The 18,229-nt window shown below is 36.9% G+C and overlaps 1 protein-coding gene across 1 annotated transcript in view; it reads right to left on the reverse strand.

Moving 5' to 3' along the window:
- Positions 1 to 1,433: 1,433 nt before the first annotated feature.
- Positions 1,434 to 18,229, reverse strand: part of CEP120 (centrosomal protein 120) — a 75,332-nt gene continuing 58,536 nt past the window's right edge. Inside the window, exons 19-21 of the mRNA XM_034773877.1 lie at positions 17,140 to 17,238; positions 3,875 to 4,020; positions 1,434 to 3,207 (exon numbers count right to left, since the gene is read on the reverse strand). Of these exons, the coding sequence (XP_034629768.1) occupies positions 2,970 to 3,207; positions 3,875 to 4,020; positions 17,140 to 17,238 (483 nt within the window). The 3' untranslated portion in view covers positions 1,434 to 2,969. The remainder of the gene's footprint in view (positions 3,208 to 3,874; positions 4,021 to 17,139; positions 17,239 to 18,229) is intronic.

Genomic DNA, 18,229 nt, shown 5'->3' on the forward strand with positions numbered 1-18,229 from the left:
CTTTTATCTAGAGGGTCACAGAATATGTTTCCCATTCTTGCAATGCTGTTTTTAAATGTAAATGGACATGGACATCTACGTAGCATGCCTAGAAACAGCTTTAAAAAAAATAAAGTGTCCTTATCTTGTGTATTATTAAAAATGTTTTAGTTGATTAAAATGAAAAATGTTCACGGTTAGGAGTTCTTAAAAAAATATTCTTGCACCACTGCCATCTTTATTTTTGTTATAAGAGACATGTAAAAGTAGCCAATGAATTAGAAACAAATGAGTTTTCAAATTGAACTTGGCAACATTTTCACTGATTGAATATACAATTATGTGCAAGCACCTAAAACACTAAGAATAGATTTTTTGTAACAATAAATTGAAGTAAAATGTTTTCCCCAAATATAGAATTTGAGAATAAAAATCACTCAGTCCTCTGTAAAACGTGAAGTTGTTTAAATTCAGATTATTTGTTAAATAACAAACATGAAAATCACAAAATTTAAATTATTATAATTTTAAAGATGAGAATCTTTACATTCACCTCAGCCAAAGTAAACCGCATTTTACTATTTTAAGAGAGTTGCCTTTTTTTAGGCTAAGGCCCCCTCTAGTGTTGGAAAAAATTATAATCCCAGCAAAGGAATAAACTGAGAAAGATGACTCAAAGAACTCGGAACAGGTCTTCCATTCAAGATAATAAAACATCCCACATTTATTTGACTATATTTGCATATAATCATACATCAGTGATACAGAATATGTAGCCATAGTTAAATATCTACAATTCTCCATGGATTTATAATGGTTACCTGAGCGTTCATTATTCCCATAGCCAGTGGCGTTTTTTTTTTTTTTTTTGGTTTTTGTTTTTTAAACTAGCATCTTTAAACCCATTAACATATTACAATAAACATTTTTTAAACACTGACAAGTTTACTATGTATTGCTTTTTTTAAGTTATGAAATTTGTTTTATTGATAAATGACCATTCCTCATGAAAAAGTTTTATGTTCACTTCCCCCCCCCAAAATAAATGTTTTAAAAAAGTTTTTTTTTTTTTTTTTTTTTTGGAAGAAAACAAAGTGACCTAAACAAACCCTCCATTAAATAAATTACTGACCTGTGGTAGAAGAAAGAAATACTATCCTCTTTATCAACAATATATCAGAAGTAAACCCAGAGCCAATACAAAAACTGTATTCTATGAAAGCAAAGCTCCAAAAGAAGAGTATGGCACTTACATGACTGGGGCACCATCAGGAGCGGCGCCAGGGTTTTTGCCGCCCTGGGCGGCAGCGCTCCTCCTCAGAGTATTTGGCAGCGGGGGTCCTTCCGCTCCGCGTCTTCGGGGCGCTTCGGCGGTGGGTCCTTCACTCCCTCTGGGACCCGCCGCCGAAGCGCCCTGAAGACGCGAAGCGGAAGGACCCCCGCCGCCGAATTGCCACCGAGGATGACAAAATGCCGCCCCCCAAATCCTGCCGCCCTAGGCAACTGCCTAAGGTCGCCTAGTGGAAGCACTGGCCCTGGGCATCATAAAAGTCCAGTGATTAATTTTAAATAAAAAAAATAAAGTTCTCTGCATTAATTGTCTTCATTCATGTTTGAAGTGAAACTGAATTGTTAGGGTTTGTTTTCAGTACTATGAGATTTGCACCGTCACTAACATTTGTGCTAGTAGGCGATATATCAAAACCCCAGCATTCATTGATGGGAGAAGAAATTAAGTCTAAGCTTTCAGCCCTGCCCACACTACGAATTTTAACTGTGCCAAAAAAAGAGTAAAGGGCTTTTAATGCAGAATGGCCCTTATTCAACTTTGGCAGTCACAAAAACAAAAAAACACCACCCTATTATTTGTGCTCTTCTCTTATACAGTATTTGTTAATTGCCATAACATTTCGGTTTTTTAGCTTCTTTATATCTCAATTTCACACAAAAATTTAAAACCGAAAACCATAGATGATTGAAAAAAAAAAAAAAAAAACTTTGTAGCCACTGCCATTTAGACCTTCATTCAGGAAAACATCTTTGTTTACAAAAGCACTAATTATAATTGTATTGGCATTAAGTATGTATTTACATTTAAGTGTGTGCTTACATTACAAAGAACTTAGTGTTTTCCTGAATAAAGATGGACTTAAAGCAAATGCCTAAGTGTTTTTCTGAATTAGGACCTTAACCGCCTCATGAGCAACTAATATCTGTTACCCCTTTGCATGCAAAACTCTCATTGATAGCAAAGAGATTTCCATGCTAAGAATGGTTACAAGATCAGACTTGGAGTTGCCTAATTTGTACAGTTTCAGTTTGGTAAATTATCTTCTGGTTTTATCTTCAAAACGTTGTCATCTGCAACTGTTACAAGTTTAAAAAGGTGTTCTGCTAAAAGAATGGTCAGCTACAGAATTTATGATTAAATTATTTTAACTGTGGTCAGAGAAATAGTTTACAAATTAAAATAAACTAAACATATTTGCAAATATAACAGGATATGACATTTGTAGAAGTGCAGCACTTGTTCTGGCTAAGAATTAACAAAACTCATATCAATGGGAATTACTGCAGTCGCTTTTTACTAATACAATTTTATTGAAAAACCTATTTTGAAGGAAATCCATAAAACAAGTGATAATAAATACTGAAGAGAAGCTTAGAATAGATATTTTTCAAAATGCTATTATAAATAAATCCAGCCAGGGTGATGGGGAGAGGTAAAAAATATTTAAACAGAAAATACAAAAAAGTAAGTAAGTATATTTACATATAAATATATTTTAACATAAAAATGTTAAAAAAACCACACCTTATGCTCTGATCCTGCATAAACTTACACACCTGCTTAACTTCATGTCCTGTGAACACTTACATTGACTTCAAAAGGTCTATAAGTGTAAAATATATCATGTGCCTAAGCCTCTTCAGGATCAGGGCCTTAGTTTGTAAAATTAATCAACTTACAAAAATATTTTCCAAATATACTATTTACTGCTGCTTCTTTTTGCAAGCGCCTCTCTGATCTGGCGATCCAATTCACTTACTATATGGTCTTCATGGTTATACACACCTGTTCTCAACAATGTATCTCTCTCTTCTATCAGGCGAGTGAGATAATCATCCAAGCTTTCATTTAATTGTCTAGTATTAAGACTACCCACTCGCTCAACTGAAATATCTCTGGAATCTTGTGATTGTTTTTTGTCATCTTGTTGCTTTAGCCTGACAATAAAAGAAGTACATCACACAGGTAAAGGACACATGGAAATTCTGTCCTGTTAAATACATTCTAGATGGATTTTTACTGAAATTTCTTACTGAAGTAGTAGAAATCAAGGATTTTTTTTTTTTTTAAAGTAACACAAACTAACCCTTACTCGATTAAATTTAAAGGAAGCCTTTCGAATCTAAGAATACCTTCAATCAATTGTGTACATATTACCATGATTTCATCAAGGTTTCTGCATTGATAATGCAGTTTAAAAACCCACATAAGTGACCAAGCTCAGGTTTCAAAATTACTTGAAGCATAATAATAAATGGAGGACATCATTAGATATACTTAAAATATAAAGATATGGGCCAAGAGGAGAGTTGAAAGAATCACCATTAGTGTAGCTTTTTATGAAGCAGTTCTGCTTAGAGTTGAGGGTAAAAAAAGGCTTGCTGCAGTATAAGCACAATCATGACAAAAACTGGTTAGAGTGGCCTTTGGCATAGATTTTCTATAATACAAGCCTGTTACATTTTATAAATGAGCGATTTTTTACCTAAGGGACACTAAACTGTGTTCTTTTACTGGATTGACAGCCAATTAAAATTTGATTTAACTGAACCTTCCCCTATTTTGAGGCAGAGGGAAAAAAAATCCTACAAAATGCTATAATACCTGTTCAGTTCATTTCTGATATCCTCCAGCTCTTTTCGCTCCGTTTTCCCCACTTCTTTCTCCTCTGCTGCCAAATAGCGCAGTCTCATGTGTTCCAGCTCTTGTTGCTGCTTTTTAAGGCGGGCCATAGCATTTTCTTGCTCACGCTAAGGGGAAAAAAAAATCATTTGACATTAAATATTACCGATAAAAAGTGCTAATTCTAACAAATCTTACAGTGTTTCAGAATCCACAAGTAATAATATGGAAACAATAACTAAGTAGCACGAGTCAATACAAAATATTTAGTGTAGATATGAGATTAATTCTGATGTCCATCACAAATGAAATAAGATTGAGACAAAAGATTGCTTCAGTCAAGATCACACTAAACATTTGTCCACAACAGACTGCAACCAAATCTGAGGCCAAAAGTAGTAGCTCAACTAGTAGTAGACTATCCAAGGGGTATATTTTAGAGGTGATGTGTATGGGTCTGAAGATTTTGCTTAAACTGAAACACAGACTACAGTCTTGAATACTGCTCAAGTAACTACAGTGACGGGGGTTATATAAATACCTAGATAGATAATTATAAGCACAAAAATTCAATACAGTGAGAAGTAAAATTTGAAAACCTTAAGTTGCTGTATGCGACACTCTATCCCTACTAGCATACTATGCATAGCACCACAAAGTTTTGTTTGGCAGAGATAATTTTATACTGTGCAAAAAACTACTCTCTAAACTGGTGTCCAGTCTTAGGGCATGTCTACATGAACATTTAGTTCGCTGCAAGCTGGGATGTGAATCTACCCCGCAATAGCCTGTCATACACTGTCACTACGGACCCTGTTGATATGCACTAACAGATGGCGTGCTTTAATCTACTCCCATTTCGAAGTGTGTAGATCAAGCTACACTAATGAACTGGACAGTTAAAGTGCTGGAGGATACTGCAGGGTAGATTCACATGCCAGCTTGCCGCCAACTAAATGTCACGTAGACAAGCTCTTAGAAAGTCAGGGGTGAAAAATCTAAAAATTGACTTGGATTTCTTCTTACATTTATTAAATTTTCAAACTCTGAATAAAAGCCCAAAGGGGGAAAAACAGAACAAAAATTAACTCAATACACATTTTTTAAAAACTTGGTTCAATTCCTAAATGGATTTTTCAAAGTCCCATAATCTAAAACATAGTGCCTTGCCCAGCATCAAAGATTACATTTTATAGGAGAACCAGGGACAAAACCTAGTTCTTCTTGGTGATATTCAATTGCCTTAACAACAAGGACTATCCTTTCTTTTTCTCTTGTCTTCTGACTAATGCTCTACATAACCCTGCTTCATTTACTGTACACAGTCCATCCTGTACACTGCAAGAGGCAGGGGTCCTGGAGGAAAAAACATCATATGATCATGTCCTTAAATAGTACGTCATACTGCATGGTCCCCCTTAATACTGGCATATCTTAACTTGTGCTTGCTTGACTTTGCAACGTTTAACATTTATTGCATGCGTGTTACTCTCCACTGTCTGACTTCATTAATAAAATCTATTTGCACAGTATATGTAATTCACCAGTCCTGGCACCACTAGCAAGCAGAAAAGAAGAGAAGAATTAGGAAAGGACAGCAACCTGTAGGTGCCAGCAACTGAAGAGAGTGTCCAACAAGGAAAGAACAGATTTTGTAATGATTAGTAAATGAATGAAGCAACTACCAGGTTGCAGCCCTGCAAATTTCCTCATGAAAGGGCTATGTCTCTCTTCCCATGAGCCAGCCGCTGATTTACAGGCTAGATGAATATCTGCTTACTAAAGCAGAAGTAGTTTCCCTACTGACTTGCAGACTGGAGCAAAGGACAGTCAGTCTATTTTGCTATATGGGCTCTGGACACAGTGAAAAATCCTACTGAAATGCGGTATTTGTTATTAAATTCAATGGGGCAAAGACATGAGCCCATGACTTTTTTAAATATCACAATATGAAACAGAGCACACAATCTGTAGAAGGGTACAGTACTTGTAGGTCTCAGCATCCACATAATAAAGGCAACTTTCAGTAGGACAGAAAAGGCAAAAAGGAGGAAGAGTAACGTCCTAATGTGAAAGGCTCAGTTCACTTGGGACAAAACTTCCAGAGTTGTTCACAATCCTACTTTTGTCCAGAAGAACTGTAGGAAAGGTTCTCCTTAATGGTTAAAGCTCCAAACTCATTTAATTTGCAGGAAGAGGTAAATGGCTAAGAAAAAGTTACTTCAATGGTAAGAACAAACAATGAGCATATCATCCTGGGCTCAAATGGAGACTGGTACAAAGTCAGCAAGACCAGATTAAATTTACATCTATGCAAGAAGCCAAAAGGCTGGTCTGATCATCTTGACTGCACAGAAGTTTAGAAATATGGAGAGGAGGATCCAGTGCTTCTCCATATATCCTCAAAGCTCCTGGTGCTCCCACTTGAACCTGCAAGCAGCTTAGCCTTTGTGAAAAGAAGAGATAAAGAGAAAATAAAGTCAGTCTACAATTAAGGCAGTGTTATGATTAATACTAAAAGGAGGAAATAAGGCTGCATACAGAGACAGTATTAAACCTTGGTTGTACAGTTTTGACTGGATTTCAGGAGATTATCCACCATCTGAATAGAATAAATCCGGAAGTTTCAGCCTCAATTTCTAGACAGAGTCTAGGAACGTGAGTTCAAATAGATGACCATGTAGTCTTTCAGAAGACCCTCAACAACAGGAAGTCTGAAGAGATTTGATAGACAACGCCTTGAAACAGCTGCCACTAAAAGGTGGAATGCCCAACTACCATTATTACTTAATCTAGTCCCACCTGATTTTCCTGTTGACACTACCTAAACAATGAAAAAAAGAGGTATAGAAGAACCTCACTTGAACACGGCAGTGAGAAGATTTGACCTGCCAAGCCATCTTTACCCAGCATCTGGGAACAACTGGACCATTTTTGTGACTGTAGGGTACAGCTGTTTCTACCTGTGGGGTCTCCTAGAAGGCCAAGACCCTGGAGAGAACCTGTTGGTTTAAACCCTACTCCTTTGGCTTGAGAACTAGCCCAGATGTTGAAAATTTCTTGTATATAGGAGAATGACATTATGATGTTCTTTCAGCCCAGATCAGAATTCTGAATGTCTTTGAAGAGAAGAGCTCCAAGGCCTTCTCTCTCCTCTTTCAACCTGTATCGCAATACAAGCTGCTCAGTTGCTATGTTCCAAAGGATTGTTATGGATTCTGGGGAAGGAGTGAATTTCTATAAGGAATATCCTATGGTCCGTAGGTCCAGCTATACTTCAACTAACATCCTTCTCTACTAAAACAACAAAGGGTCTGGTGGCACCTTAAAGACTAACAGATTTATTTGGGCATAAGCTTTCGTGAGTAAAAACCTCACTTCTTCGGATGCATCCTTCTCTACTGCTGCTCCTGTCACATAAAGAAACTCAGATGGGTATCCCAGGTCCTCAAACTTGTTTCTCTCAAGATTCAGATTGAGAGAGAGATTCTGGGGGAGACTTCACTTGAAGTTGATTATTGGGAAAAGTCCACCATCTCAGCAAACAAACAAGCTGGAAACGTGATATAATTTAAGTTCTCTTCTTGATAGTCCCCTCACAAGAGCAAAAAGGTCTGAAGAGTGAAACCTGTCTGCGTACAATATTATCTGTATTACCACACAATATCATGAGGCATGGAAGGTGAAGAAAGCATCAGAGGGCTGTGAATAGAGTGAACAGAAGTATTTTGATTGTGTCCTTCAGTTTGTGGAATGTGTCACCGAGGAGAATCACCTGCTTGAGGTGAGAACAAGACCTGGTGCTTAGGTGGTCCAAGCTCCTCAAAAGGCAAGCCTAAGCTCTTGCTAAGGTTCGGCATAAAACTGTGGTTTTGGAGAACTGAAAGAACCATGTTGGGGCCCTAGGAAGCACTCGGAAAAGAAGAAACATTATACAGAGATTATCTAAGTAATGCAATACACAGATACTTTCCCATTTAAGGCTGGCGAGTACAATGACCAGGAATTTCAGTGTCTTGAGAACAAAGACATGACAAAAGGCAAGATAACATGCTTGTAGTATCATTTTGACGGCAAACAAAGAAAACTCAAGTGTGCTAGAAAGTGAAAGTACACATTTTTGAGGTTGATGGACCAGAGTCATCTCAGGCTGGGTGGATACAAACTAGGGACAGGCTAGAAACCTCTAGATTCTTTCTTAGTCAAAAGACAGTCTGGAAGTCCTCTTATGTTGGAATGGGGAACAGCCCCCATGTCCAGAAGTTTCTTGATGCAGAAAATAATTACTGACCATTTATAAGGGCCACAAATGAGGGACAAGCAGAATAGCAGTCACAAATGGGATCTGTGGAGGTCAATGTGAGGGAGACCTTGTGGAGAAACAAGGCCTACATGACACTATCTTTGTCCTGCATTGGTCATTTCATCCTGGCAGGATGGGTTGCATCAGGCCTTCCAGCCTTGCAAGCAGGCTGAAGCAAAGCTTCACTGGAAGTGGAAGCAGAGCTGATTGGTGATTATACAAAGCAATTTTTTCTAAATGGGCAGAGAACTGAGAGAGTGAGCTGCTGCAGTGTGGCTCTGGAGATAGTTTAATTTGAGCATGCTGAAGTGCCTCCTATCCATACAAACTGGGAATTGGTCTCCAAGAATCTTTTCTCCAATGACAGCTGTAGACAGTACTTCCCAGCAGTGTCAAGATTAGTAAATTGGGTACAGTATAATTTCTGTGCAACACATTTCTGATCTAAGCAGATAAGCAAATCTTAACTAAATTTGTTGCAATACAATCCTTTCACACAGTAGAAGACCAAGTCTGGTATATTTACTGCAAAGTCATTCTGTATTTCATTACTTTTGTGGGTTTATATTAGATTATTATAAAAAACAATAAAAAATAAGCATCTTTATACCTTAAGAGGGTCAAAACAAAACAATAATGTGAATTACCTGACTAGATGTGGCACTGGAACATGTACTTATATTTTTAGCATTGTCCTTTTCTCCTTTTTCAATACTACTTTATCACAAATATCTAAGACCAATCTTCCCCTGAAAAATCCATAAAAGTGGATATGGGATATAAAAGACATGGGAAGTGATCCCATTGACTACAATGACAATTTATGGTGCATAATGTAATTATGTAGTTTAAAATGCAAACCCACATTCTAAACTACATAATATTATTTACCCAACATAGCTATTTTGAATCCTTTACAGTCTGTCATAATCTGTATGCTGAACATTCAGAAACAAAATGTGATTTATGTAACATTCTGAATAAACAGAAACTAGCTCCCCATATAATCCTTCAATAAAGGAAAAAGATGTCAAAGAACATACATTATTTGTTTGATACAGATAGAGTTAGTATGATTTTCACATACTGTATGCTATGTATGATACAATTCAAAGCTAAGATTTAGTATTAGATGAGATCAGATCAGAGGTCACAAAAAGAATGGATCCTTTGTAAAACTCAGATTTTGGGAAGAGAGGGTGAAGGAAAGATTCTTTATCCGTATTTGGTAATGAAAATTGCTGCCCTTTATCAAAGGGTCTTTCAGATAACCAAAAACCACTTTTTCCCCCCCAATCACACATTTTGCAACAAGCTCCGTAATCATTGGTGCTAAAAGTAGTTTATTGTGTAGGACTATTTCAATTTTAATGGAAATTAGTGAAAAACCATCTTCTGAAACCAGGAAAAGATATACAAAATGATATAGCATTCTCACTTTCATTTACAGTATCTATATTACATACTATTCACACTGAACTGACAAAACAAGAACAAAATTAAATTTTTGCAGTTTCTATAATGTTAACTATTTTCAGTATAAATCTTCTACATATTAATATGAAATAGGAAAAAAGGTCTCAATTTTACGTTGCTGAAATCATGACACTGCAAAAATGTATACTGCCACTTTATACTGTGATACTTTGAGGTAACACACTAATGCAAAGATTAATCCAAATATTAAATATCCTCTACCAGGGTTGAGGAACAATTTGTATAGTGGGGGGTGCTGAAAGCCAGTGAACCAAACTGTAAACCTTGTATATAATGGAAATCTCAAGCCAGGGGGTATGGAAGCACCCCCAGCACCCGGAGTTCCAGCACCTATGTTCTCTACCAATTTATCTTAAACGAAAAAGCACGGTTAATACATTTAAAAAATGTATTTGATCATCCTAGCATTCCATTTGTAATACTCCTAACCTGAGGACAAACCGAAGAGTATTTTCAGGTCTGAAACTGCACTCGTTGCTTACTGAGCTGTTGCTCTCCACGTGTGGCAAGATGTATGCCTTAGACAGATACTTTGCCTGGATGGGTAATTTTTATATTACATAATCAAATTTTGAAGTTTAAAATCTGAAGATGGTTACTGAGCCCTGGAGCAGTCTAACTGGTTTCACTAAATGGTTGGAAAAAGTATGAAACATTCCTGAAATATATTTCTTCAGATGAATATCTGCTCGCAGAGCAGAGAACTACAGCTGCTGCAGGAACTGCAGAAAAGCCAGAGGAGCAGCAGTGTGGTAGGAGACGAAGGCTGATAGTGCCTCTGAACTGAAGGTACCCCTGGTCAGGTATACCAGGCCACCAAATAGCAACAGTTCCCAGTGTAGCAATGGGATAAGGTAACCTCAGAAAACCCAGATGCCCATGATGTCAGCAAACTACATTTTGTATTTGCTGAAGTGATTCTTTTTTTTAAATGTTCATTGGTTATCTAATCCAGCACCATTCTATCACTCTCTTCACACTGACAGTCTCACTCTCCCTGAGTTCCATGCTGTCCTGTTCTTCCCTTCACTTTTCCTCCCTCTATAATCATTTATTCCTTCCCCCCCCCATGTTCTTATCCTCAGGTTAAACTCTGCACTCTTGCTATTCCTCCTTACTCCACCAATGACCCCCTATCATCACCAAGAAAAAAAACCAAAACCCAAACATGTATAGTTAACAAGAGATGTGCCAATCGTCTGATTATTTATGCCTGATGTATTCTTTTCCCCAATCCTTCATTTCTTTGTGTGTCTTGAGATAGCATTCCTGCCCCAAAGAGCTTGCAATCTTCTTAATGTTTGCACAGTACCTTTCACAATGGGGCTCTAAATAACGATTTTGGGCCTTTGGTACTACAGTAATTTAAACATTAATTAAATAATCAGTAATAAAGAAAAATAATCAGATTGTAAAAGAATCCCATCATGCCGCCAGGTGTTCTAGTTAAGAGGCTCTTCAATCAAAAGAGTACAATCTATTTTGCCATAGCTGCCTATAAATCCAAAGGGGAGATGTAAACATACATACACTAGACTAAACAATGGCTAAATAGCAGCCACTATTCACTCTCCCACTCACACATACCATGCAAGTCTGTGGGAAAAAAGTTACGATTGAAGCTAAGGAACTCAAGTAAAGTTTTCTGAAAATAACCCAGAGCTGACAAGTCAGTAGGAGGGCCTGGATGGTTTCAAGACACAGTTTTTAACCAAGACTTGGATCTCCAACTGTTTTTTTTTTTTTTTTTTTTTTAAACAAAGATTTACATCCCATCCTTGGCTAAATTACTTATAAATTAATCAAATTAATTACTCTGAGTGGATAAGCAGGAGGCTGGACAAGATAGAGCTGATGTCAGCCAATAAGGTCTGTGTTGTTTTAAACAAATCCATCAGTTCTGCTTTGAACAAATCCATAGAGTACAAATATGGTAAGAGACTTAAATCCTACAATAAAACCTCTTATCCCAAAATGTACATAATTCTAATTTAAGCATAAACATTGTTTTTGTTAATTTTCAAGATCAGAAAAGGGAGATTATCAGCCTCCAAAATTGACAACACCGTTGCTAGTTACAGCTGCAATGGTAATATGCTGCATTATTTTTAAAAAGTGATTTCTTGCATCACTCAAGTATTTGTTAAATTTTACATCTCGAGCCTGCAAAGTCTTAAGCATGTGTGTAACTCAGCACATAAAGTAGTCCCACTAACTTTAATGGCTCTACTTCCATGAGTAAAATTACATGTGCCTAAATCTTTGCAGGATCTGGGTCTTAGATGGTAAATTTTAAAGGCCAAGATTTTAAAACCTTGAATTGTAAAGAAAAAAAAGTGCATGCGTATGCACCAAATGTGCAGATTTTTGAACATTTTGTCTTATTTTTGAGTAAAACATTTTGTTAAACAGTACAAATAAAAAATTACAGTAAATACCTTCAAGGAAAAAAGGGAATGGGCATGAGGGAGAAAGATCTGGGGGGCCTTGTAATAGAGTCTGTGGATTTTCAGAATATTTTATAAACTTTATACACCATGATCAAATCCATTAAAATGTGTGATTTTGTAGTTTTCATACTTAAAGATGAGCCTATGTCACAAAAGTCAGGATGTGCTTCAGGCCTTTCTCTAGTTATAACTGGTATTATGTTTTATTATCCAAAAATTCCAGATAGAGAGAAATTAAGAATTTCTTCCTTTTAATGTCCACACAAAATTTATTTTCAAAGTTACAATGCACAAAGCTTTATATTCTGTAGAAAATGAAGTTATCACAGCAGTGTTCTAACATGACTAATTCACAAAGAAAAATAAAATGCTATAATTAAGGAAACATGGACTTTTAAAGTTGAAAAATCAGAAGAACAGAACATTTTGCTAAATACTCAGCCAGTTGATTATGCTTCTTTATTTCATAAATTGATTGTACTAGGTCACCTTTGAGTAATGGAAATCTCTGTTTAAACAGTTCTTTGGCAATGGGCACAAAGCATTAGATCTCATTTCCAAGACTTACCAGCTGGGTTTTGTCATTAACATTTATTAACAATCTAAGATATGGTTTTCAACGTCTAATCCTCACTACACAAATGTTTTGTATAGTCCTCCAGAGGGCTTTGGTGTGACAAATTACTGGCACAGATTACAACCCTGTGGCTATTCACCCAAGGCAACACAAAATTAATATGGTACTAATCCAATTTAAACAAGAAATTGGATGAACTATTGCAATTGCACAAATCATCTGAACTAAAGCTGATGTGGAATTCCTGAAGGCAACTAAATTTCCAAATTTATATTCAGACACAGTCCATGGGTTCCTGATCAGTTTTGCTTTTTTAATTTTTTAACTGAATTTAAAGTGCCAGATTGCCTAAAATCCTATTTATCAATAGAATAAGTACAGCATTAACAATAGTAGCATAAGCATTAATATTATATTTCCCACAAAAAAGCCTCCATCTAATTTTAAGTGGACTGCTTTCAGGGATAAAGTTTTAGGGGAGTACAATTTGGTCTTAATGTCCATTCATTTAAATGGTTCAGATGTCTAACAAGGGCTTCAGCTGGTCCTGGACTGGAACCATTAAAGTTACCAAACTTATCATCTAGTGATGGTTTTTGTCACTACCCATCTGGCATGACTTGAACCAGTGAACTAAAGGTGAAATGCATCTAACAGGAATCTAAAAAGCCTTTAAAGGAAAACAAATAAATGAAAAAACCAGACAGGACATTTTGGTGCTTCCTTTGGGAAAATCCAGCCTTTGGTGTGAAAAGATTAGAGAGGCAAATGATCACTCTGTTGTGCATAGGCATACCTCTACCCCGATATAACACGAATTCGGATATAATGCGGTAAAGCAGTGCTCCAGGGGGACGGGGCTGCGCACTCCGGTGGATCAAAGCAAGTTCGATATAATGTGGTAAGATTTTTTGGCTCCTGAGGACAGAGTTATATTGGGGTAGAGGTGTATTTCAGAAATATTATGGGCCAATTTCTGACCCCTACAATAATTAGACAAAAAGAAACAAACGATCTGAGGACAGTACGTAAAACTGAACTTTTGATTTTCTAGCTATTATCAAATATACATTGCGCTAATTTCTTTGATTTATCTGTAAGTTATAAATAAAGAGCATTGAGAATTTGGGATCTCAAATTCATTGAGTTCAGATTTGGGCACTCAAATTGATTGGCTTATCCAAAGATTTTGACGATGACAATGCCTTAGGCTCCATATCCCTCCTTGATTAGCACCCAAATTTCTCCTCTCCTCCCAACAAGACCATCGGACTCTCATTGAAGGACCTTCCTGAAGCTTCAGTTATCCATTAGATCGTGTTTTCTCTTCACGGGGGAAGGAAAGGAGAGGTAGAGAAGTAGCAGCATCCTGCTTATCCCTTCCCGTATTGAGAAACAGGGTCTCCTTTTGAGCACATATCCAGATAGCTAGCTAGCTCCTCCTTCCCAATCCAGTAGACTTTCCTTTCCAATCCACAGATGTACATTTTCTAAGAGAAACTGGTTGGCCTATTCTTTAAAGATGTCTCTGCTAGATCCTGCTAAGAAAAATCTCTAATATTGCAGGAAAGAGTGAGTTAGCCCTCTCTTCTTGCTTTTCCTCATAACTGGGGGTCTATATTCCTAGGAGATTAGAGCTCCTTTCATGCCACTGCAAATCTTATGGAAAAACAGGAAAGGCAGTTTTTATACTGCAACCTGGATCATACACTTCAAAACCTTGAAATGGAAAAGCAGGGGAACATAATCCAAAGACTTATTGGGTCCTGCTGAATCAGATTTGGATTCAGGGAGATGAGGTGCTCACTTATTCTGTGAAGAGTGTCCCTAATGCTGGAGTGAATTAGAAGTGTCTCTCCTCGAAAAGTAGTCCTTCCATAAAGCAAAAAAAGGATGGGAAACAGGGGTGAAGATGGAGTATGAAAACATGAAGACCCTTGTCTGAACCCTCAATCTTTAAATGTATTAGGCTTTGTTTCGATCTAGGGATTGGTAAAATTCTTGCTTTTTCTAGTGTGTTTGACCGTACCTAACGGAAGTGCTTACAGAATCTTAAATTATTGCAAGCACAAGCCATATTTATAGAAGGCAGTAGGTAAAGGAAAATTAATATACTGGCATGTATATACATTACTGAGGATGAAGGAACTGCAGCTACATGTTTGCTTGAGAGAGATTTTAAATGTCTCACTGACAAACAGAAAAATCCACAAAAACAAACCAAACAAAAAAACCCCTCTATTGGCATCACTGATGGGAAAATTCAGAGACAGGAAAAAATTGTATAACCTGTGATTTCCGGATCTCTCTAAGTTTGCTGTATTCTGCAAAATTCTACAAATTCTATCTTTTTTTAAAAGCTAAGGCCCAGATTTTTAAAAGTATGTAGGTGTTGCAGTACACCACACTGAAATACCTAACTGGTTTAGGAGCATAAATTTAATTTTTCAAAAGTGATTTAGGCATTTGGGAGTCAAAATCCTATTGACAGTGGCATTTCTGGCTCCCAAGTGCCTAAATCCCTTTTGCAAATGAAATTTAGACTCCTAGATACCTTTAAAAATCTGGCCTAAGTATTCTTTATGACCATATAGCTGTCAGAGTGTAAACTGATGTACTGATGCCTGTTAAGTCAGTTTTGCAAAAAACAAAACACAAAAACAAACTGACCTCCTAACCAACAGCAGCGGCAGCAAAGATGGGTACTTTACCCCTACACTTCATTCAACACACCACACAGTTAGGATGTAGACTTTGTAAGCATTAAAATTTTTTTAAAAAGTATTTAAACACACAAGCAATTTTTACCCTCAGTCACTTTTCTCTTGGAAAATACAGAAAATTAAAACAAAAAAAACAGACTAATGCAACAAGGTTTAATTCAGTTAATACTGCCAAACATGAATCTACAATGGATCCTCAGATACACGGGCGCCTCATCCCCACTAGGAACAGATTAAAATGCAAGAGAGTGTTTATTGCTCATGTTCCAGTACTACAGAATATGGCGTACAAACTTTATACTGACAGTGCTATGCCATCATAACCTGAGACACCTGGAAAATAAGATATTCAACTAAAACAGAACTCTAGATAAGGCATATTGTAGGTAGCCACTTCCTGTTTAAGCAGGAAATCTCCATCCACTATTACAAAGTCTACATCCCAACTGCACAGTACTTCTGGACACACGATTTATACCTCTACCCTTCATTTGACATTGTAAAGGAATTTGGGGCAAATTCCATAAGAGGTTGGGCAGCAAAGAAGTTTTCTGAGTAATTCTTTTGATTTTGCAGATAGTGGTGATGGCGCAGGTTCAGAATCAACGCTCTGTTTCTCCCTACTATTGAATGACTTTGCATGGGACATTCTAGATTTTCTTAAAGCAGTCCTGAATGCAATGTTAAGGTTGCACAATTAAAGTTAGGCCTAGTCTTCACTTACCGGCTGGTCCGGAGGCACGCCATCGATGTTCTGGGATCGATTTATCGCGTCTGGTTAAGACGCGATAAATCGATCCCGGATCGATCCCGGAAGTGCTCACAATCGACGCCGGTACTCCAGCTCGCCGAGAGGAGTACGCGGCGTCGACGGGGGGAGACTTCCGGCCGCGTCTGGACCGCGGTAAGTCCGGAGTAAGGTACTTCGAATTCAGCTACGTTATTAACGTAGCTGAATTTGCGTACCTTAGTCCGAAGTCCGGACTAAGTGTAGACCAGCCCTTAGAGTGTAAAAGAGAAGAAATGCCATTTTAGATTCTAACAGCGACATTCACTCAACTGCATTATTCATGCATTGCATTTTTCATTCTTGTTTTTCTGGTTCAGTGTTGAATATGGTTAAATGTTAAATATTGCAGTTTCTGGCATAAAATATAAAACAGGATGTGCACCATGGCCAAGATAAACCATGGTAACTTTTTTATTTTTTGACTTTTTCCAGCAGATGCTTACTGAGCATCCCCAGAAGTGACTTTTCTTTTTTTAAATCACCCCAGTTCCAAGCCAAGCAAAGGCCCTGGTCTACAATGAGAATTATGTCCAAGTTTAAGTTCCAAACTTTAGCCAGTTGTTCTGTATCTTTGTTATTTTAAAAATAAGTGTAGTCAGAATTTTTTTTTAAACTTTGGGAAATAGATATTTTTCCATTTTTCCTACAGTCAAAAAATAGATGAAGAGATTTTGCTAAAAATCACTGTCAGACAAAGCCCAGTTGCAAAAAAATTCCAGCCCAAAGCTGACTGTTTAGGAAAGTTTTGACCATTTTAAACATACACTGGCAGTTATAATGGAAATCAATATGCAACAAAAGCAGGCATGACTAGCACATAATATTAATAAACAGTTTTTACCATAGGAACACAAAGAAAAAGACTACTTCATCCTTATTGTGCATGTGCTCTACCCTATTTACATACCTGTTTTAGTCTTGCAAGTTCTTTCAAAGCCCTTGCCCACTGTTGCTTGTAGTGCAGCTTTGATTTGGTAGCTGATTCCAACTTCCTTTCAAGTTCAACCTTATGGTGATTAAAATCATATCAGCTGAAACACTATACTAGTGGTAACAATCATGGAAAAATTATATATACAAAGAGTCCGTCTAAGAAAAGTGCTTATGCAGTATAACATACAACATCATCTAAAGCTGTTATGTAATTTAATGTAAATATTATGACACATGAACATTTTCTTGTTTAAAATATAGGCTTATTTTTATTGTCTAGCAGTCTATACAAAAAAGTACTAGATTATTCTTAGCCCCAAGACAGCTAATGTAAACTTTTTTTAAAAGAGCCTCAAAGCGGTGAAAAACACATTAATTTTTCTATAATAAGCTCTAATTGTTAGCATTCCAGTTTAAGGGGCACTCTAAACTCTTAGGGCCAAATCTTGCCTTTAGAGGTGTAGGCAGCTTACTAAAGCAAATATAGGTCTCAGAGGGCAGAATTTGGACCTTTGATTGTGGCGGGGGTGGGAGGAGGGGGAGAGAGGAGGAAATCAGGAAAGCTGGCCTAGGTTTCATGGTTATCCTCTATACACAGGCAAATTTGCTCTAGAACGTTGCAAAACTATTGTTGTTTAACTTACCATTGATAAAGACATAAAACTAAACAAATATTTGAAGATTACATTAGAATGGTAAAACATGGTAAGAGATAAATTACAATTATAGGCAAATACTTGTTCAGGCTATATTTAAAATATACTAAGGCAACTAGGCTCCAGTGGTCATATCAAAAATATTTATTTTTATATGCACTAAGCAATCTGTTATACCTGCATTAAAGCCAACTTGGCTAATTTTCAGGAATGCACTGCCTCAATGTCTCAAACTAAGAACCAAGTTAATTACTATGGCCAATACAGAGTTTGGAGTTTTATTAATTAAGCGGTAACAGAAAATCTGTCCAGGTTTCAGTATAAATTCTCTCTCATCTGATCTGACAAGTTGTATTACAAACAGAATGTCTAATTTTATCATTTCTGAATTGTGAATGATTTTGTAAA

Source organism: Trachemys scripta, chromosome 6 (genome assembly GCF_013100865.1).
Source record: "Trachemys scripta elegans isolate TJP31775 chromosome 6, CAS_Tse_1.0, whole genome shotgun sequence".
In the NCBI taxonomy this organism is placed as follows: Eukaryota; Metazoa; Chordata; order Testudines; family Emydidae; genus Trachemys; species Trachemys scripta.